Raw genomic sequence first — 23302 nt, 5'->3', positions numbered from 1 at the left:
GACTTCATATTATAAATGAATTTGTAAAGTCTTTTGCGGTTTCTAGAAAACAGTAAAAAACTGAACAAACACGGCTTGTAACTAATAAGTGTATAATATTCAGGATGCAGCGTAATACGATGGTTACAAGACATATTTTTAAATGTAAAATTGTTAGATCTTCATGGTGATACGCATATAAATAGGTATATATATATATATATATACATTTGGGAACAATAACATTTCGACACGTTGCTGTTGCATCTGTTTTTATAGACATTCACGCGTTCGACTGAGATAATAAATTGGACCCAAGTGACCGATGTAATTTAGACGGGTAAAAAAAAGAGATGTTGTTCTCAAGTTTCTTGTCATTTTCATACGAAAACTCGTTTTGGGTTTTTTTTCCACATCGATGAATATCAGTATTATACCGTGGTCGTCTGTCGAAGGCGCGTTCGTTAATTATTTTCCCAAAACTAGCTTTATAATTTATTATATTATTTATCACTATCGTTGGAGTATTTAAAATATAGTAATAATATTTAACAATATATAATAGCTGCTATATTATAAACTACTGTTTCACACAATTTTCAACACGTATATTTACAAATAATATGAAAAAAAATCGTTTTTATAATGTATATTATATTATATTGGGTTTTAATTTTAAGACAATATATTATTATAATAGTGTAATGGTATAAAATTATTGTTTTGTGCGTGACTAATAGTATGTAACGTGCTGTTGTGGCAGTATTCTGTGCATGTAAGGTGACAGATCGATGATAATTCGATATGAAAGCCCTTAACATATTATTATATATTAATATATGTATCTGTAGATGCACGCGTGTTTGCTACTGCTGCAGTATTCGATTTCACAAACGTTTTGACGTTTCAATCTTCGCGGCTGGCTTTCGACTTATAATAATTATTATGTGAAGATATGTTTCGCATATAATTAGTAACAAGAAAAAATTGCGATGATTGTAGTAGGTAGATGTTTTGCAGTAGATGTGGTATATTTTACGTACCTATCTAATGTGACGAAAGATATATATAAAAAAAAACACTTTTATTGAAAACAAGTTCTACGAGTTCTACGTCATATAAATGACAATATTAATATTTATCACTCATCCGAGTCTCAGATCTCTGATTTCTTGATGAATTAAAGAAAGACTAGGTAAGTACCTACCAGGTAACTACATACTAAAAAAAAAAAATTTGAAATTTGTAAAAATTCATAATAATTAACGCAGGTATAATGCGCAATATATAAAATAATTAAATAATGTTTTTAATGATTTCCGATTAGTTATCATCACGCCACGTTACCTCGAATTCTCACGGGTCGACTCGTTCAATAATATAATATATACCAAAACATTTACATACGTATTTTAATATTGACGATTGAATTGATATAAATTATTACTGGGCGATCGCGGGATATTACTAAACCTATTTAGATTCGAATTCTTCTCGGTTAACGATTATTGTATTTATTTCTATTCTCTCTCTCTCTCTCTCTCTCTCTCTCTCTCTCTCCCCCCCCCCCTTCAACGTGTACCGCTAACGCCATCTGCAGCAGATAGACACGACAAGACTACTACTACACGAGATACGCGCGTTTGTCGAAAACGAACGCGAATTGTACAGACGGTCGATATAAATTGATTTTTACGACATTATAATAATATTATGTATCTACCTCTACGTCATAATATATACGCACGTTTATTATGTGCCCGGGATCCGCCCATCAAGCACAGCAGCGAAATGTGCTTAGGTCGACGTGTGTCGGTTAGGTCGGCGAGCACCGGTCGCGGAGCTGCTACGGTGGTATCGTCATGAGCAGGAAATAAACACCCATTTGGTTAATCGAAAAATAGAAATAAATAAAAAGTCCAAACCCCCGTGTGCGATAGGAATCATAAATCGTACAAACTTTTTTAAATTACTACATATACCTTCACCTGAGTATTATTATTATTATTTTAACGCGCGTGTGACGTGTGTATATAATATATATATACATATTTATTAATAGTAAACCGACAGACGAAAAAAAATTGAGCTACGAACCGCATACATACATCGTCGTCATCGTCGTCTGTTTCATTACGATATTAAAATATACATTTAATGTAGGTACAATCGACGTTGCTCTGTTTGTCTGTCTCTCTTTCTATAAATATAAATGGCCTTCTGTGTATTACATTATATAATATTAAATGCAGGGCTGTGAATGAAATGTATTTCTAGATTTCTTTATGTTCATATTATGTATTGTGGAATTAAAAGTTTGATCAAAATTAAATAATAATTACTTATTTCGTATACAAACAATTTCATTGTAATATGTGAAATTTCATATATTTGAGGGTTTGAGTATGATTTTTTATATTGTAATACATTTAACTATTTAAGTATTATTCGTTTACGTAGGTACCTACAGCTTTTAAATTTTAAATACCAAAAATTATTATATTGTCAATTTTGGCATGTTTTGTTAATTTTCAGTGCACAAGTATATGTGATATTATAAGTTATTTTTTAGTTTTTTAGTGCGTTAAATTCACAGCCCCTAATAAGTCAAACAATAAATATTTTATCAAATGTCATATAATGTGAATACCATTTACACGTTTATAGGTACTTCTAAATTGTATTTACATACAGGAAATGTTTATTTGAACACGCTATATTAGATCTAAGGTGGTTTCAAACGAATTTCAATTAGGTTTGTTATTATACACGTATTATATTATAATATTATCATATCGGCGAGGACACTAAAATTCGAAATGTACACGTTTTATTTTATTATTATAATTTCCAATTTTATCAAATATTTAGTCGCACACATTTACGCATCAATACCTTTGTTTCTTAAACACGTGTTTTCGATTACGAACTATTTGTCAAACGCTGTGCTTAATCCAATAATACGCATAGTCTAAACTTCAATGGCTTATAAAACGATTAGATTTTTGAATTTTTTCTTACATAAGAGGAGGTGCGTATATTATTTTTCTATCGTAGATTTCTTTCATAGCCATTTTCAGAGTATATATAATTTACATATTATAATATATAGAGCATAGTATTTAATTGTACAACTGTATTCCTAAAATAAACGCACCTACATCTGCCTACATGATTAAATATAAAAATAACCATACGTTTGTAACGTTATTAAGATACATTTAATTAGAGCGAAAATAACCATCATCACGACACGATGCACAGTCCGGGATTAACTTGTTCACATTATTTTTTACGGGGCCACGTCTAAAAACTGTCGACGTCCACGCACCACAGAGACCCTCCGATGAGTTTACAAGATTTGATAAAAAATAAAATAATAATAACTACCACATTACATGCCGTCAAATTACCAAATTCCAAGTTACATAATACTAAGGAGTGAAAGCAACAGTTTTTCAGTCGATATTGTTTATTTTTGGCAATTTTCCAGGTACTATTAAATACCATACACCCCCGTTTTAGTGATGGGAAATGTATATGTTAATCGTGTCAATAAATCAATCTAATACAATATAATAATATACTATGCATAGCACGTCAAAACTATTCCTTCGGTATATATTACGTGTTTATCAAAATCCGTTTAGTTATTTTACTTATTAAATAAATAAAATTCTTATTATATCTTCATTAATATATTGTATGATTTTCTATGTGTCGTATTGTTTTTTTGCACCCTATTGCTTCAGGAAACTAAAAAATATTATACTACTGAAAATGTATACGTCGTGGGCCGTGGCGTATGTGCCACGTTAAATTTAAATGCAATAATAAATCGCGTCGTATACAAGTCAAAATATTGTACGAGAACGTTGATGACTGACATTTCCGCAGTCTCGGAAACACGCTGTACACGCTATAATACAAGCCCCCCACGAATGTTTCAATACGCCACAGCTCTCCTAGCCAAAATGTTGTCGTGTTTTGATACGATAATTCATTCCAAAAATATTACCCTTCACCCTACACTTGCGTATATTCATAGCGGATCGCTGATTAGAATCATGGTGTATACAGTAAGTTTCAACGCTTTGCGTTTTATATATATACAGAGAGTTTCACATATTCGATGACATTGGTGCGAGGCCTTTGACCGATCGCCTATATCAACACTTTTTTTTCAATGATTCCGGTTTTACAAAATCGACTTTGACAAGCTGTGGCCCGTGGATTCATTGATCAGAAGGAACTTAACAAATCAAAAAATACACAATTTATTTTCATGAAATACGGTTTACGGACCAGGGACTGGAACCGAACCTAAAAGAACCTGTTCTGGAACCGGAACCTTTAAAATATTAAGAACCGGAACCAGAACCAAAACCTGTATTTCAATAAATAAATTACCGGAAACGAACTGGAATTTTTAAATTAAATATGTTCTTTTAGGTTCAAAAATAAAATAATTTTATTTATTATAATTTAATGGTATCACTGTTTTAATTATGTATAATCTAATAATGAGTCTTCTAATATTTCTCATGCTATTAATTAAACCCGTATTCTGGATAGGTATTTAAAATAATTATACTTTTAGGTAACTAAATTATCTGGAACCGGTACCGAAGTTATTTGAACCAATACCCTTATTTTTAAAAAAAAAAGCCAGAACTGAACCGGAACAGTTATTTTATTTTTGGAGAACCAGTACCAGAACCGATACCGATATATTTAAAGGGTTCCTGTCCCTGATACGGACATACCTACGGTATCCGTGGTATTAGGTAACTACTCAGAGATACCGGACCCGTAACCCTCGCGGTAAGATGGCGCTTATGTACTGGAAGTTTGCAGTCTACGAGCAGTATTTTTCGCGATTGATGCACTTGTAAACTTCCTCGCCATACTCTATTGCATACAGGCATAATTGGGGGAGGGGTTCTTGGGGCCTTAACCCCCTCACCAGCTTTTTAATTATTTTAGTTTAGAACATCAATTATCTGTGCTGCTGATTCACAATTCTAGTCACACCAGAAAAATGTCCCTATCACCTTGCTCTATTCACTATTTTGAGTATGTCGACGCATTTTTAATAGAAACAGTTAGTGCACCCGGACATTATTATAATACGTATCACATACCCACCCACTACTTGACGGTTATAAAACTGAGTTGACATCGTGGTAAAACACGTTGGCCCACCATGTATAAATAATATAGGTAGTATCTGTAGGATTTAACAATAATTATTCGCTTTATTATATTTAATTCTGCAATTCCACCAGAATACCATAGATCGATTCAATCTGTATACGTAGGTACATTATACGCGGATCAGCACCTGCTTGTCGCATACGTACCTATATAGTAATGATATTATAAATTATACTTTACACTCTATATACGTGGACTGCAAGTGCAGTTAGGCAAACGATATATACGCACTGCACCATATACGACCGTCTAACGACCTCGCGTATACGCGTGTATACCAATCACACATCGCATCAGCATTATATATATACTCACCATCACAGTATAATAGGTATATGGTTCGTTGTACACACACGGTGCTCGTGGTAACGGGCGCAATAATTAATCGTGGTTAATCCTATTGCGGATTTAGAGAAAATGTTGACTTATCGACGCTTGTAATCGCGTTAAATTATTACCAAACACTGCACCTCGCCTACCATAAATCTATATACACAAGTATAACTCACACACACACACACTCGTCATATATATATATATATATATATATATACAAGTGCCAAGTTGCGCACGTCTATAATACATCATACCGGTGCACTGCACTTTATACTGTATACACGTATTATGACTGTTATACTCGTGTATACACAATATACTATGTGTCTCAGTACAACAACACTGAACCGCGTTAGTGTCTTCTGTTTATATTACCTAACGAATCTCCCCTCGTATAAAAAAAAGTAACGACCTTAAATAGACAAAAAAAAAAAAAATAGAACATAAATTAAGACAGCAGAGCGATGAAATATAGTTTGAACGAAACTTGCAGCGTTCGTCTTGTCGTTGATGTTAAAAATAATCCTCGAGTATTAGAGTTGATGATTGCAGCGCGTCCAAAGCGTTAACGATACTCGCGGGGGATTAGCCGTTTCCGCCGAAATTGAGAAAAAGGTTAATTTCTATTTTCCGCCAATTTACCTGGTATCCCCAATATTTATTAATCTATATTCAATAACAATTAACTGCTGACTAAAGCTGGTCAAATTTGTATCATTTCACACAAAATAATAGATATAAAATAATAAAGAAGAACATAATAATAATTTTAAAATCCATGCACATAGTTAACCTGTTAACGTGAATTATTGTTCTAAGATCAATTTATGAAAATATCAAAAAAAGTTCCATCAACGTACATTTTTTTCGGATTTACAAAGAAAGCTTTAATTTGTTTCACTTGCAAAATTAATTATACTATACGCTTCTATTAATAGATGAACAACACCATGTAAGAGGTGTACTTCATAAATAGGGTTTTTCAGTAGAGTCTATCTCGGTATATGAGCTTTCGAATAACTAAAAATATATCCCTTATTGTTGTCTAATCAAACGGAAATTTAGTTATCATGCAACAGCGGACGGAGCATTTTATCAAACGGGCGACAGTTTGACGGCCTCACAACGGGAATTTCGGCATCAATCAATTTTATTATTATTACTCCCCACGGTTTTGTTGTTTCTACACATGCCATTATGACAGTGCAACATTTCAAAAATCGACTTACTGTGTGTATTCGTCGAGTCGAAAAACGTAATATTATGTAAAACTGATGTTATTTTTAAAAGAATTATGATAGGAACTATTCAATTTTCAATATTGTAAAAACCCATATAATATATCCTCCTCCTACTCCTCCAAAAAAAAAAAAAACATTCAAAAATATTAGTTGAAGTTAACCCGATTCACTGATGTGCACTAGCATTTATGACTTTGTGTTGATATAATTCGATACAATAATGTTGACATTTCTGATTTCCGTGCAGTCAATATACCAATCCTTGTACTTATAATAAATTAAATTACTAATAAAATGATAATTTCATCCTAACAAGGAAATTGGCGGGAATGGGAATTGAACCATTTTTAATTCTGGTGGAATCGAGATGTGACGGAAATAGCACTATTAATTTTTGGCAGGAACGGGCCTCAGTCATTCGATATTGTACATAATTACGAACTTAATTCAAACTTTCTTTTAATATGAGGATATACGGTTGTATAACATTCGATACCTATATACTTCGTGTGAATTTATTATGAAGATTACCTATGAAAAAGTAAAACCGGTGGGATGAGCCCCTCCGAATCAGTTTATCTCGATCCGCGTGTATGATCCTTGTGTTTGTCTAGTAATCAAATTCGGTTTAGGTGGGCAACGAGAAATATTTTGATTATTTTAAAATAAAATTAGAAAATTTATCACAGCTTTTTAGTAAAAATTTGGCATTTGTCGAGTGTCGTCGCTGCTATAAGTATTATACTAAAATAAATATTGGCCTTTTATTATATATATAATATCATTATAGAAATCGGTGTGAAGTGACACGTCACCTGAAAATGGCCACAAGTTCATCCGCCGACTGTACGATTTCATATACATCTCTGCACTTTCGACGGAAGTCCGTCTACATAATAATTATAGTAGGCCTGCGGGAGACGGTCCTGACAGCCAGCCGGTCATCTTCGAGGGTGCGTGAACATCGCGTAACATCCACTTATAAGTTTTTTAAACGTTATGCCGCCGCGACAGTATCTAATTATTGTGATTCCGTCCTCGAAGTCGTATTATTTATAAGTCGTGAGTAGGGGTTAGGTTAGGTGGATTCGTGTTATATTGTTACTAGAATACTATAAGTACACAATACTACCTACGTATATTTGAATGCGCATACTACCGTACATACGCGTACCGTCCTTTTATTTTAATAATTATATAGATTGCGTGGAAAACAGATCGAAGGTCTTCATTGTCTCTACGATAAACCCTTATATTATCATTATTATTATTAATTATAATTAGTGAATCGTATCGTATAGAGCGCGGCAGACGTTGTTTGTGGCAGGCGAGAAATTCATGAAACGCTCGTGTGGTATATTATTATTATTATTATAGGTAATATTATAATACATGGATATTATACAGACGGCGACTATTGACTAATGGATTAATGGATTATTATGTTATCATGCCACAAAGTTCGTTTCGTATAATATTACGCTATATACAACAGTTGTAGTGCAATAAAGCAAATCGCACATACTGCGGTCGGTTTCGAAGAACTGTCTCAATAATGGTCGTCGCGACGTTATCCATTCGTTTGTTCCGGACTTCCGGTAAAACATAAGCTTTCATAAGTCATACTTAGGGCTCCGAACTTAACGCACTTAAAAAGTACTGTACATGTACTTATACGCTTAAAATAGGACAAATATGCTTTATAAATATGAAAATTTTCAATTGTAATAAATACAAATATTTTTACGTTTTATAATTTGCACTTAATATTTATTAATAAAAACGAGAAATTGTATTTCAACTAGGGATTTTAAAAAACACGATACTATTGTGCTATTTTATATTACTATATACCTAGTGAAAGCTCTCAAAATAAATATATACCTAGGTATAGATACTTACATTATAAAGTCTTTTTTGTTTTTACTGTTAAATGTTCAATCTATATTACCAACATAATATTATCATTAATCATCCAATATACTCTAAAAAATGGTAAAATTGAGAAATATGCTTTTAAAACCACAAAATCACTAAATATGCACTATGAACTTTTAATATTTTTTTCGCAGTGTCGTGAAATTAATGTCAAGTTTACTTAGCAATAAATCTAATAGCCCAAAAAAAAACATGCAAACGCAACCACTTCCGAGCCCTAGACTCGACATATTATATTCTTATATTATTATAATGTTATTATTGTGTGTTTATATATTATAGACGAATAATGAACTATTATCGCCGATCGCGTTCAACATATTATAATAATATATAGTATGTGTATTTTATATTTTTATAATATTATATTATGTACGTCGATATATTGATCTCTTTGCAAGCATATTCCGCTCTAGAACACGAAACTCTTGTTACGCATTTTATGTAGGTATACTGTTTTTAGTTTTAGCCGTTTTAGGGTGTGTCGGGTCAGTGCATTCAGGCCTTAAAAGTCCATTATTGTGCACTGCACACTTCCACCATCGAGTTCATTATATAGAATAATAACGTCGTGTCTTTGGTTCATATACGTGTCGCTCTAGAGGAAGAGTCCTGATTGTCCTGCAATTCACAATATTTCTTTATTTCCACGTCTTTTATTATTATATTATCCTGTGGTTCCGGAATAAAGGATTTCCCCTTTGATAGATTGTCTTGAAAGAGTTTTGCAAAGCATTGCATCATCACTGTGTGTCATATCCGATACGAATAGTTTCTTCCGTTTTCCGAATTTCCTACACATTGGTGTTTTCGAGTGCCTATATATTCACCGGGTGATGAAGCGATAATATAATATTATCATATTCAAACCCCCCCAAAAAATCAAATTAATTTTTAAAATACCCATTTTTGAAGTCGAAAAATTGACCGACAAAATAAACAGATGTCCGTGCGGTATTAACAACAGACCGCTCTGTATACACCATAATATTATGTAGGTAATATCTATAATATGTGTTTGTGAATACACGACGCGAAACTGAGGTTTTTAATCGCTGCCGCGTTCGGACGCAAACGATTGCGACGGTGTGTCGGACGTTGGCGGGCAGGGCGTGATTTATGTCGGGGAGTTTAAAACCTTTGTATCCAACAACCACCCCTCCCGTCACCGCCCCCTACCATGTTTCGCCTCCCTCCCCCAACCCGTGCGCAATGTCCGCTTTTCCGTTTCACCGCCGGGCCGTCTGCGATATTACACCACCACCGCACACGTACAATAATATGTATCAACATGTCTGTCTGCGAGGCGATAGTGAAGGTGATGGGTTGCGGGGTTGCGGGGTTGGGGGGGGGGGGGGGTGTGTATAAAACGCTGCAGCAGTGTTGCAGCACGCGGCTGTGTACGTATAAAAATAATAATAAGTGTAGGTACGACCGTATAGACTGTAATAATAATGAAATAAAACGCAACGATCGTATATAGTAGGTAGACTTTGTAATTTAACACGAGTCGGAAAAGAATGAAAATGTGAAGAAAAACGGCTAGGGCGTGGAAGTGACGGCGGCGGCGGGTCTGACGTCTGTCGTCGCACACGCGGCCGTGGGAATCGCTCGTCCGCTCGGCCCGCTCTCTGACACCGACTACAAAAACGCAGACCATTACCGGACAATAATAATAATAATAATAACAACAAAAACAGACCCTCCGACGCCTTTGCCAACGTCTGGAAAAACATTTATGCGCCGTCGTTGCATTGTTGTTGAAATCGTATTATATTTATGTGTGGGTTTGTGTATATAAATCGTTTAAACGGTTCACGCCGCCCCCGCCGGAGACATAAGCGTCGTAGAGCCGCGAGTACGATATAATAATATTTCATCACTCGTTTATGGCCGTAGATTCTGCGAAAACGGATTTGAATTGGTCTTTGACTCGTGACGCTTATATTATAACGAGAGAGATCGGCTTGCTCGGATTTTCAATCTATTTTCGCATCATTTGTAGTTTACCAAAAAGTCGGTTAGGTACATATTATATTATATATCATATACGGACAGTGTTGTCTATAGTCAATTCGCCCAATTAATTTTGAACCGGCTTATAATAATATAATATGGAGATAAAATCGAAAACGTGAGAAAATCGGACTCTGGCAGACTTCACGACAAATTCATATCTGTGTTTTGAATCCATTTCATATCGTTCGATCGGTCACCGTACGTTTGAATTTTACACCACGTCTGAACTCCGATTCCGCGTTTGTCGTTGGCAGGGACAGCAAACCACTGCTGCAGCTTTAAATCTCCCATTTACGTATATAAAATACATCAACAAATCGATACGCGGCGGTCGACTTTGGCCGAGAGTATGTACACACACTGAGTCTATAACTCAAATAAGCTTTTACGGATTATTATTATTCGATTATGTGTTTTGCCAAAAGTTAATTCTAAAAAAAATATCTCGCGTAGTTTAATATAGAATATTATACATATTATATAATAATGCGTTTAAACGAAATCTGTGTTTTGAAAACACGTCAAACCATCAAACTTTATCGTACCGATATAGGTAACTGCGGGGTCAGCGACGCAGAACCGTGACTAAACGTCTACCGCGAGTTTCATATATTATTTTAGTAGAATTATATTGATCGTTGCACTGCTTTTATTTGCCACACCAAAATTATGACCGCAAACACAGTTATTACATTATAATATTATACGATATTATTTATATACCGATATACCTGTATTCAACATAGTTGAACGAATTTCCAATATAGGTACGTACTTGACGATATTTATCGATAAAATAAAAGCAAACCGAAGGTAGGAGTGTTGTCCGTTGTATAATATTGTAGTATAGGTACCTACATAATAAATATATACCGAGTGATACATTAAACGTATTTAACGTTATTTATATTTTTTACAAAATTTAATTTAATTACTGACATTTTTATCGACAATCGACAGCGTGCATAGGTATTTAATTCTTTATTCCAAGTCAGCATATTTTTTGGTGTACCTACTTCTATGTGTAAAAAATCGAATTCTGGACGATTATATAGTATGAGTTAAATGAGTTTAAAATATAGTCGAGCGGAGTGGAGTGATGGTTCGGGTACCACTCAAAATGTTGGTCCACTATACCTAAATGATGCCTAATATGTATCATGTATAAGAGAAATATTTTCAAAAACACTACCGTTTTCTGACATAGAGAGGAGTGTTTTACGTTAAACGGATCACTATTCGTATATATAGATACCTAAGTATTAACATATATTATATTATATATTTTATTCTAATTGATCGATACATTAATGATAATTGAAAGAAAATTCATACACGCAATAATAATACTATACCTATACATAATAACTATTTACGACGCGATATTATTATAAAAATGGTATATATATATATATATATATTAACAATTATATACATATTTGCACACACACGTACACGTGCGCGCGCACGGAGGTTCGCGGATAATATGCATATTATAATATAGCCGATATAAACAGTCGTAAATTATTATAATAATAATACGCCCGGGAAATGATCGATTTGTGTCACGACTTAATCGTAAATCGTATAATACCTATATTAATACCTCCCATGATAAACACATTAATATAATATTACTATATACCTTCATGGCGCGTGTATACGAGACCGCTGCTGCAGCAGAATCACGACGTAGATGATAATAATAATATTATAAGCTTTATACGCCGCCGTGGAACAGTTAAATAGTGTGCGCACCTCTATCAAAAATAAACTCTGTGTGTGTGTGTGTGTGTGTGTGTGTGCGAGGGCGTAAATACAGTGGCGGGCGTCGAGTATTATAATAATATATTATTGTTTAGAACGCTGGAGATGGAGATTTTAATTAACAGCAACGGACGAGAGATGTATACAATACGAAAAGTTTAATTTTATTATTATAATATTACGATATTATCGCTGTAGTAATTATTATTATAGTCGAGATTCATATTATTATAATTTAAAATATTATTACATATATAGTTACAACTACTACTGTACAAGTACGATATACCTAGGTATTAGCTAAGTAGGGTACCTAATGCATTACATCACGTCTTCTATTCTAACATCCCTGCCCGAAATATACACTTGTGAGCCAATGAACTACGAGGGCTACATTAGTCACTAACACACCAAATCAATTTCAGTATTTAAATAAAGTGTTTTGAGGTATAGTTTGGAGTATATTAATTTAGCAATAAAATATAATTTTTCGTACTTACCTATACCGTATTTAAACAATTGTATAATCAGTATGCGATAGTACGAAATACCTATGATTATTCAAAATATTTTTTTTCAAAATCCTTAAAGTAATATAGTAAAATGTTGAATAAATATTTTTTTTTTTTATAAGTTAAAACAATGAGTGGAATATATTTTATACCACAAATTTTGTAGGATTCCTTATATGCCATATTTTTTTTCGTCCAATTAAACTTTATAAAAGCTCATCAATAAAAAATAATTTACGCAATATTCGATATTGACACATCAATATTTTTGGTTAAGTATCCGGCTGTTAAATACGATATTAAAAATATAACAGGACCTGTTTATAATGTGGTCGTCAGAAAAATATTTTAAAAACTACCTACAACCAAACAATTTGGTGTAAGTAATAAACAATTAAAATATAATGACATATAAGAACTGCAGATTTTAACTGAGATCAAAAACTTAACTGTAACTTACCGCGATACACTTGACCAACTTTTAACAGTAATTGATAACCAAAAATTCAGTATTTATATTGTAATCCTGTAATTCCTCCTACGCGGCGTATTTGTAGAGGAGCTGAGCTACGAAGGTCCCGTTCGTTACCCTGCAATACAGCGCCACCGCCGACGTCAACTTGCGGAAAAATTCAACCATTTACCGGGTTAAAACTATTTGACCTCGAGTAAGACGCGTATATATTTATACAAAATACCGGATGTTCCGGTCAGAAAAATCGTTGTTAATAATATTGGTAACAGTTTTCCGATTCGACCCTTATTTTACACGGTAGCAGCACCCCTCCTATTTTCTCTACAACCCATGACTGTATGGGTACAACATAACATACGTGCATTATATATTTATATATGAATATGATAATGACGAGTTATTTTGGCTTACGCCATTTCGATCGTTTATACACGTGTATACGACTTGTTGCACGTGTTATTTAATATTATAATATTGTTTTTATTATTTTGACACTTGTTGCCGTGCGATGTTTACACATATTATTACATATTATTATTATATTATGGCGTACAGACATGCGTGGTGGAAGTATATATACACTTAAATGTTACATAAATAATATCATAATATCGTGATTGAGCGCTCGACATAAAGACGAGCGGTAACGTCGGAAATTCGAACAATACGAAAAATCTGCGGATTATAAAATGTATAACCTTGTAAGTCCCTTTTAAGACGGATAATACTATTACTAATAGTTTTAGATTTTAAAATCTAACATTTCACTGTGTGATTCATTCTTATTGACGTGTCGTTATAATTATTTTTTATTGCTGTGTTTAACTACGCGACGACAAAACAACGCGTTTCAATCGCCGTGCTGATTTCTTACAGTTAGTGCAGTGGCGTTTACAAGGACCCCCAATGGTCAGATCCCCCCCCCCCCCCCCATTGGCTTTGGAGTAATTCATCATCCATATTGTGTTTGATGTGAATTTTGAATCAATTGAAGGGGATTTTCCAATTTTCCCCTCCCATTTAGGTAGCTAAGTTGTTTTCTTTTTTGACCCCCCCCCCCAACCTTTTTATAAATCATGTCTACGCCACTGAGGTAGTGTACATATGGCCCATATACGCTTTTCAAGTAAATCATTTTTATGAACAATTATATGGTTATAATATACCAGCTACGGGTAACATTACTCGTGACCGAAACGTTAAACATAGTTATGGGCACTACCTAATAGTTAATCGCAATAATATAATAATTTATGGCAGGTAGACATAATGATAATAATAATAATAATTGTATAATATAACGCGTTATCACGTCATATACCTACCTAGTAATATTTACGGCGTCCGATATTGAGAACTATTAAAAATCGATTTCACGTGCCGGGCACGACGCACAATCAATAACCGCGTCGATTATTCGATTTTGGTTCGCGATCCGTCGATGGTTTCGTATAAATCATCTGTCTGCAGTGCGATAGTTCCAGTGCGTAATTAAATATTATTGGTATATACATAATAGTATTATAATATTTTCGGTGTGCCTATTTAGAATACCTATACAATATAACGGCTAATATGGTGCGTCGACTAAAAAGTATATTATTTCCATGCATTAAAATATTATGATATAGCGCGCATTCTCTCGCGGCGATCCTCGTCGTATATCATTAAAATAATAATAAAAACCTGCCTGTACCACCGCCGCCCACAACCAGCTGCACAATCCGGCGACTTCCTACCTACCTGATATTGTAATATTATTATTACGTAGCTGCAGCACGTCGTCGCATCGTGTCGTGCTCGCAGGACTATCCGCGGGAGTCGGAACAATCGTCGTCGTCGTCGTCGTCGTCGTCTTCGTAATAGCAGCGATACAGAAATTTTAATATCGCGCCGTACGTGAATTATAATCCGAGCGAGTGACGAGAGAGAGAGAGAGAGAGAGAGAGAGAGTGTGTTATTATGACATTACCGTGGAGACGTTATTATACGAATGGTCTCTACAATAACTACATATACCTACCTACATGTCCATCACGTACTCGCGACGAAAACAATGACGGTGATATTAATGTAATTTGTCGGATCCCTATATTATGATTCTTCCGCCCGCCGTCGGGACGCTGCGAAACACAATGGAAAAAAATAAAATAATACCCCACTCTGTTTGGGGCTACCTACTGCAACAGTAGGTTTATACGTATCATGTAACATATATATATTTTAATATAATACAATTATTATTATTGCTGTGCCGCGCATATCGGCCTAAATTAGAGGAGTGTAATAATTCTTGTGTATATAATACCGGACCGCGGGACGGGGAAAATGTAATACGCGCCGTCTATATATAATATAATATAATATGCTCGTAATAATATGGATAGGCGATGAGTACCATTATTATAGCGATTGCAGCAGCCGGTCGGATTGAATGTCGATTGAAAAATAAAAAAAAACAGTTGCTTACGAATGATTTCGGTGGTATATATTTTATCAATTCGAGAGAAGACGCGATGAGTTGAAATTCCTCAGGATGTTTTAAAGAAAACTCTTAACAAGTCGACTGCCCTACCAATTTCACCGATCTTGCCACAAAAGCCTTGAGTATCAAATCATAATATAATATGATACTCAGTCTTTTTTTAGTATTTCTGTCATGAGAAATTCTCTAGATAAAAATAATTAGTAAATAATCTCAAAAAATGTTGAGTACCTATCATATATGATGCTAAAGACGAAATTCGCAAGTATAAGTGGAATATGAAAGGCAATAATTTAAAATTGTACGTATGTCACATACAATACACGAGGCAGTCAACTTGTTAAGAAAGATATAGGTACAATCCATCGCTTGACTCGTAGAAATCAGGGATATGACGTAGGAAAAATGAGGAGATTGAAAATAATATATTCAAAGTCTGCAGTTTAATTCTAAAGGCCTGAAATAGGCGGTGGCTATATCTGAAACGCTAAGGACAAAACGATACATCATGACGCGTTAATAAGTATAATAGCCACACGGAAATAGAGATATCGGAGATGGACCCCGCCAACGATCGTTAGATCGTGTCACCAAGGATCTGGAAAGCTTGGAGAGAGAAAGACGAGGATCGAAGACTCTGCATAATATGATCGTGGACGATTTAAGGAATCACGGTTCTATAGGTACCAATAGTTTTCTATAGCAGCAAAACGCCTCCATGTCCTGTATAGCTTAAAAAAAAAAATTATTAATGATAACTAAAAGAAAGCTTACAGAGAGACATGTCCCTTCCGTTCTTGAAATCTCATTCTGCCAATTTCTCTGCATGTCTGTTTTTTCTTTCAAAAAAAAACCTCTGCTAAACGAGGACAATGTTTTCTATAATAGTATTCTATAATATTATTGTCAATGCGTATACGTTTCGTAAGATTTCAAATAATATCACGTGACGTTTGTGTCTGCATTAAGTATTACTTTGCATCACAAAAGTGTACCAAATGTCCTCGTCTGAATTATGAGGGGGGCCTGACCTTTCCATGTTTTTCTAGATTTCTGATAAGAAATCGGTTCAAATATTATAATATTCGTGGCAACTGTCATATCCGTTTTTTTCGACCGAAACTGCAGCACGCAGACACACGACGTATCGTCGGGGCGTGTCAAAAACAAGGAGGAAAAAATGTAAAAACGAAAGGACGGGGGAAAAAAAATGGTGCTCAGACTAGCTGTCGTTAATAAATAATTTTTTAGAAAAAAAAAAGGATAGCTGTGTCTTAGTCGCCGCTGCGCGCTCGTCGTAATAGTGCGGTTTACCGACAAAAATACACATATTACACTAATATAATATATTACCATAGTAATAATAATAATAATAATACGTATATTGTGTGTTGTAGCTGTTGTATCCATTAAAAGAATGACGCGCGCGCATATTATCTCATTAAAAACGTCGTGTTCCTGCTCCCGAGAAAAAAATCATCATCGCCCGTCTCTGTAGTTGTTTTACTAGCCCGAAATCGCGCCTGGCAGACAGACGACGTCTGCAGAGTATCTCATGTATATAATACAGTATTATATTATTATTATTATGTTTTGAGATTTTGGTTTTTTTTTTCTGTCGTCGTCGACGCGTTATAATATAATGTGTACCCACCCCGCGCGGTCCGGGTGGGTATTCCTACGTCGAGTAGCCGCCGCGGCTGCGGGCACATGTGTACTGGCGGACTTCTCCGCTTCCCATATGACACCATACGACTTATATTATTATTATTATTATTATTATTATTATAACGCGCATGTCGTAATATCTGTAATAATAATAATAATAATAATATTGTACGTATTAATGACACTGTTTAACTGCAGAGTACCCTCCGCTCTCCCCGTCACCACACACACGAGTTATTGTTTCTTTTTGGTTTTTCCCTTCCCTCCACCAATCCCTCACTCGAGACTCACCAGCCGGCACCGCCGTTTCCCTATTTGGGTTTCTTTTTCCGTTCTCACAACGCACACCGGCGGCAGAGGGGACGCGCAGACGACGAATGCGCGTGTGAATCCTCATTGAGGCCGAGACTGCGGCGATGATGATGATGATGACGAAAAAAAAAATAATAATATACCAGACCGCGACCATGCTGTATAATATTATATACTGCTATACGACTGCGGATACAGAGAAACCTTCCCTAACTGACACACCTCCTAATAGTGAATACCTCCCAATAGCGGACGCCATACTTAACCCATTGCCGCAGAGACATAATATTATCCTTACAATTTTATATAACTCAAAAAACTATTCGTTCGAATTTTGATGCAGATAGGTGCAAAAAAAAAATATGTAAAATGATCATCCTCTTAAAGTTTTATACAAAAAATGTCAAGTATTCGAAAATATGGTCTTCAAGTGTATTTAAAAATTCTAAAAATCAGAGTTTGTATATATTATTATCATGTATTATTTAAGCATAAAAATAGAGCGAGCATGCTTAAAAAATCACTCTGTACAACTGTATAATGTGTTTATAATATATATTTCTGCAGGTTATATGCCTAGACTATATATACGGTCGGAATCGAAAAATAGTAATTTCCCGATATACAATAACACTATCCATTATTATTATTATTATTATTATTATTATATACATAGCTATACATACATAATACATATATATAATGGCGACCGCCACGCTTACCGCGTCTATACAGCAGAGCTGTACGATATATATTGTAATCTATCGTGATCGAGTGGCGTATTATATTATTATTATTATTATTATTATTATATATGTGTGTGGGGTTTCCATATACACGCGTTGTAATATGCCGCAGCGAGAGGATCTAATTATTATTTCCGATCGTTCGTTTTGTGCGAGACGTTATTATAAAAATCGAACTCGTATTATAGATGGATAGGTATTGGTACGAAATAAGTCCACCTCAGCCGCAATAAATTGTATACCTGCATATACTACTCGGCGGGATCTGAACCCGAAAAATATAACATAATATTTATATCGTAAATGTTACACGTGGGCAATATTATTAGAGTACGTACCTATACCGAAGGTCTTATTTTATTTTTTTTTGATTTCTAATTCCGCGCCATTACGCTAATTACGGAGCGGCGATATCACAGGAAGTATACTGTATATAGATTATAGGTACACATATAATTTAGGAGATATCCAACCTAACCCCGGTAGATATATACTGCAGGTATCTACTCCCAATATTATTTCTTATACATTTTTTATCAACTAGCAAAGAGCTTTTTTTTTTATCACATCCGCCGTTTTCTTTCGTTTAATCAATAACATCGTACCCACATCGGTAGGCAGTATAATATGTATAATATATGCTATATGGGCTGTACATTATAATATTCTAATACGTACAAGGTAATTCTTTTAACGGAAAATATTGTTAATTATCTCATAAAGTATTAACATAAAGTTTTTGAAAATATTTAATTTTTTTATGCATTATTACTATTTTTATCGGTGAGTATTCATTTTTAAGTTTTTTACATTTTTGATTGGCAGCATGAATTATTGTTAGTTTCGTATTTCGAGACAGAATAATATTTTTCTGACCATTTTATATGCATAAAAATCGAATTTCTAACTAGTAGTACTTATATAAATATTATTATAACTGATGAATATTTAATTATTACACAACTTTAAAATGCAAAGACGAAATACATCTCGTGATTTGTCGGCAACTACAAACTTGCAGTTGTTCCCCTTTTTTTACCCGGACGCTTATCTGTGAATTTATTCCGGTACTCGGTTTAAAGTTGGCGTTGGTGTGGTCGAGCAGCTGTTGAAAACTATTCTATACAACGTTTAAATAATAATAATATTATATAAAATTAAATCCAATTTTAACTTTAACGAAACAAAAAAAAAAAAATCAAAATGTTTCAACTTTAATCGATTAATAATCTACACGATGCACTTTGTCGCGCTTGTTTTGTGGTGGATATTATAACAATATTAATTTTAAAGTTCGCCAACAACGCCGACCAGATGAAGAACGGTTGCGGTGGGCTCTTATTTTATACGAAACATAATATAGTAATATTATATTTTAAAGGCGCAAATCTAATCGCAAAAACACTGTGTTATATATATGCGGGTTTTCACGGCCATCGTTGGCGCAACTTATACACTTATACAGGGTGATTTTTTAAGCGTGTTAACCTTATTTTTATACTTGAATTATGCATGATTTATTAAAATTCTGATTTTTAGTATATTTATAAACCCTTTTTCACTATTAATTATTCAGCAGATATTCTTTTTGATAGTTTTGATATATCTAAATCAAAATCTGAGCAAGTAGTTTTTATATAACTTTATGTACTAAGGATAATATGTCTATTGGTAATGGGTTAAGTAGCTGTGGGTCTTCGATAATATGAAAATGTTGATAATTACTATTGATTTATCATTATAAATAATTTGTGAAAATGATCCAAGTACAATAATTACTACGACTAATATTACATTTGGGATATATTTTTGTAAAACTTTTTTTAAGGTTTATTATATTTAGTTAAATATACATTTTAATAACACACAAACTACTCATTAGAATTTTGATCGAGATATATCCAAATTTTCAATAAAATCATCCTCTAAATAATTGACATTCAAAAAGTGAGTCATTTTAATAATAGAAGTTTTATCGCCACAATATATTTAAAAATTCTAAAAATCAGAATTTAAATAGATGTAATATACTATAGGTAAAAAATAAAAATGGGGTGGGCATGCTTAAAAAAATCAAGCTTTATACCGATGTTTTGATCAATAGTTATTACCTGTATATAATATTATTTAACAACACCCATGTTCTTATTTTGTCGTGTTCATGTTTAACGTCGGGACGTCTTGTCATTTTTCAGATAACGCTGACCATTGCCGGGCCTGCGAGGAAGCTGGTCGAAGGGTCAGACGTGCAGTTCCTGTGCCTGACGAAAGCCAACCCACCGGAAGTTAACTACCGGTGGTTCGTCAACGATCAGTACGCGCCGAGCGAAGTCACGTCCGAACTGTGGCTGTTTAACATATCCAGGAGGCTGCACAATTCGTTGGTCAGGTGCGAGGCGCAAAATTCAGTGGAGAAAACAGAGGAATCCAAAGCGTTGAGCATATTGTGTGAGTATTATACCTTCGTGTTGTTATAATAGGTACCTACCTACATAATATTATTACCGTACAGTGAAACCTCCCCTAACGGACGCCTCCCAATAGTTGACGTTTTCTTGGGACCCAACCATAAACTTTCTACAGTCTAAATCTTCTGAATAGTGGAAAAAATGTCAGCGATAGAGAGTGTCCGGTATTTAGACGCTTCACTGTAGAGTTCAGAATATATAGTGAGTTGTGACACTATTTTCACACGAATTCGTACAACATTTTTTGAAATATAATATTTTTACATTATAAAAAGTATTCAAAATATGACCACTTCAGACAATTTTTAGCTGACAACACTATATAGACCCTTTTACACGTGCCTTAAGGACGTATCCTCCCCCCACCAGGTCACCTTTTGATCCAGGCTTACACCGCGTATACCCGTGGAAATAGATAACACTAAAATATAGGTAATTCAATTATTTATGGATATTTTTGAATTCGGTTTGCGTAGACCATCAATAATTTATCTGGCTTTCAATTTTTTTTTAACTATAATCCTCAACACAATTTTTTTTATGTAGTCAACTTTACTCTAAACCAAAACTGTATTGAGTGAGAGATATTTCAAATAGGGTTTCCGGTTCATACGTGGACCGAATTTTTGAAAATAATATTTATTTGTTTAATAATAATGAAATAAAAATAATAATAAATAACAAAAATATCAGATTGATGAACTCTGATTGTATCTTGGAGCTTTTAACTTAAAAGTGTATGAATAAAAAGAAACTGTCATGCAGTAAATTTTAAATCTAAGAATGCAAAGTGAAAAAAAATAAGGGTAATCTTGAAAATAATAAAGTTGTTTTGACAACGTCTAGTTTCGTGTTCCGCCAACCGATTTTAAAAATAAGCATAAGATACTTAGTAAGTTATAGAGTGTTCCCTGTCTGGCTGTCTCAGTTGACACAGGGTTTATGAAATTGATGTACCAACAGAGAAATTCTATATTGACAGCAAACACTATTTCATTACCTCAACATTTTCATTTTTTAATATTTAATAATATACATACATTTGTTATAACATTTTATTGACAGCAGGCTCTTATGCTTATCACCATATAATTATATTTGACTATATAATCTGAGGAAGAATAATATTTTCCGACGATTTCGACGTTCGAATTTCGTGAATGTTTAACGCGTACCTGTTCAAAGTTATTAGATTAGAGTGACAGGGTCACATTGACAAAATCTAAACTTCAAACACAGCTGCATGTAAATTAATTCAAACAAAACACTACACCCGTTTGGTATTTGTTTTTAGAATATACATACGCTACGACGTTTTTAGAAAAATGAATCACCGTGAAGACGCGTATTCGCATAACGATTGTATTAAACTATTATCATTATTTGTGTGGGTGATATTAAAATATTATAATAATCGAAAACAGACAATCCTATATTATAACATGTATTTATGATTTGTACAACTCGCTACCGGTTCATCGCAGTTCGTCATCTGCAGCTCGAGAACACTTGATTCTTGAATTTCTATTTCTATTTCTATTTCTGTTTCTATACTATTTTTATTCTCGTGCTCTTCCTTTCCCGTATACATTATTACACAAGCAATAAAATCTAAATGTCACGTAACAGAGAAGACCGCCATGGTGTATACATATACTACACGTACGGATGTAACACATGTACTCACGTGCAGTGCGTTTCGAAACGATGACGACATTTACACGTGTTCTAGACAGCAGCAGCGACTTCTGTATCCTTAGGTACCTATAGCTGCTTACTCGGTACGTTTAGTAAATCGAATAGGGTTCGCGTTTGTCCGTAGTGAATATTTAAAAAAAAAATTAATTAATAATCGCACGTTTCGTTTTGTGCGGATTTCGTAAACGAAGTTTCGAGCGATTTTACTTTTTATATTATTGTATAATTATTAGAGATAGGATTTCAATGACCTAAAAAACCTAAAAAAAACACACAAAATGCCTTAAAAACTCAAAAAATAAACTTGAAAAATCACCAAAAAATCTGCTTAAATAAATGAAAAAAATTTAATTTAAAAATTAATAATTATAATTAAATCCGGGTTTTTAGGTAAGATAAAATTATTATTCACAAAAATAAATAATACTTAGGTAATTAGTA

General features: G+C 33.9%; 1 protein-coding gene across 1 annotated transcript in view; it reads left to right on the top strand.

Moving 5' to 3' along the window:
- Nucleotides 1-23302, top strand: part of LOC132934433 (irregular chiasm C-roughest protein) — a 244080-nt gene that overhangs the window by 144719 nt on the left and 76059 nt on the right. The window contains exon 5 of the mRNA XM_061000733.1: nucleotides 20891-21143. Coding sequence (XP_060856716.1) covers nucleotides 20891-21143 — 253 coding nt within the window. The remainder of the gene's footprint in view (nucleotides 1-20890; nucleotides 21144-23302) is intronic.

Source organism: Metopolophium dirhodum, chromosome 1 (assembly GCF_019925205.1).
Source record: "Metopolophium dirhodum isolate CAU chromosome 1, ASM1992520v1, whole genome shotgun sequence".
NCBI classification, from domain to species: Eukaryota; Metazoa; Arthropoda; class Insecta; order Hemiptera; family Aphididae; genus Metopolophium; species Metopolophium dirhodum.
The sequence above is the reverse complement of the archived record's forward strand: the minus strand, read 5'-3'. Positions and strand labels throughout refer to the sequence as shown.